Source organism: Eimeria mitis, genomic scaffold, assembly GCF_000499745.2.
Source record: "Eimeria mitis Houghton genomic scaffold, Emh_scaff414, whole genome shotgun sequence".
Classification (NCBI taxonomy): Eukaryota; Apicomplexa; class Conoidasida; order Eucoccidiorida; family Eimeriidae; genus Eimeria; species Eimeria mitis.
The window spans coordinates 18,213-18,609 of record NW_013572468.1 but is presented as its reverse complement, the minus strand read 5'-3'; the positions used below and the strand labels follow the sequence as shown (position 1 = coordinate 18,609).

The following is a 397-nucleotide window of genomic DNA, read 5'->3' as shown; positions in this document are numbered from 1 at the left end:
GCCCCACAGACCTCCGCGCTGTACTCACACACATAAACACAGATGCTGCTCAGGCTGCAGCAGCAGCAGCTGCTGCTGCTGCTGCTGCTGCTGCTCCTGCTGCTGCTGCTGCAGCAGCGGAAAAGACAGCAGCAGAAGAAACAGCAAATGCAGCAGCTGCAGCAGCAGCAGCAGCAAAAACTCCTGCTGCTGCTGCTGCTGATGATGATGATAATGATGAGAATAAAACACTAACAAGTTCAACAGCAAGCAGCAGCAGCAGCAGCAGCAACTCCTCTGAAGGACAGAAGCAGCAGCAGCAGCAGCAGCAGCAACAGCAGCAACAGCAGCGTAAGCTGCAGCACCCGGATGAGAAGCAGCAGGAGGACAAGCAGCAGACGAAGCAGCAGCAGGCGAT

General features: G+C 55.9%; 1 protein-coding gene across 1 annotated transcript in view; it reads left to right on the top strand.

The window, feature by feature from the left end:
- Positions 1-36, top strand: part of EMH_0011410 (uncharacterized protein) — a gene marked incomplete at both ends in the record, with an annotated part of 1,978 nt that extends 1,942 nt beyond the window's left edge. Inside the window, one exon of the mRNA XM_013499256.1 lies at positions 3-36. Coding sequence (XP_013354710.1) covers positions 3-36 — 34 coding nt within the window. The remainder of the gene's footprint in view (positions 1-2) is intronic.
- Between the last annotated feature and the right edge of the window lie 361 nt (positions 37-397).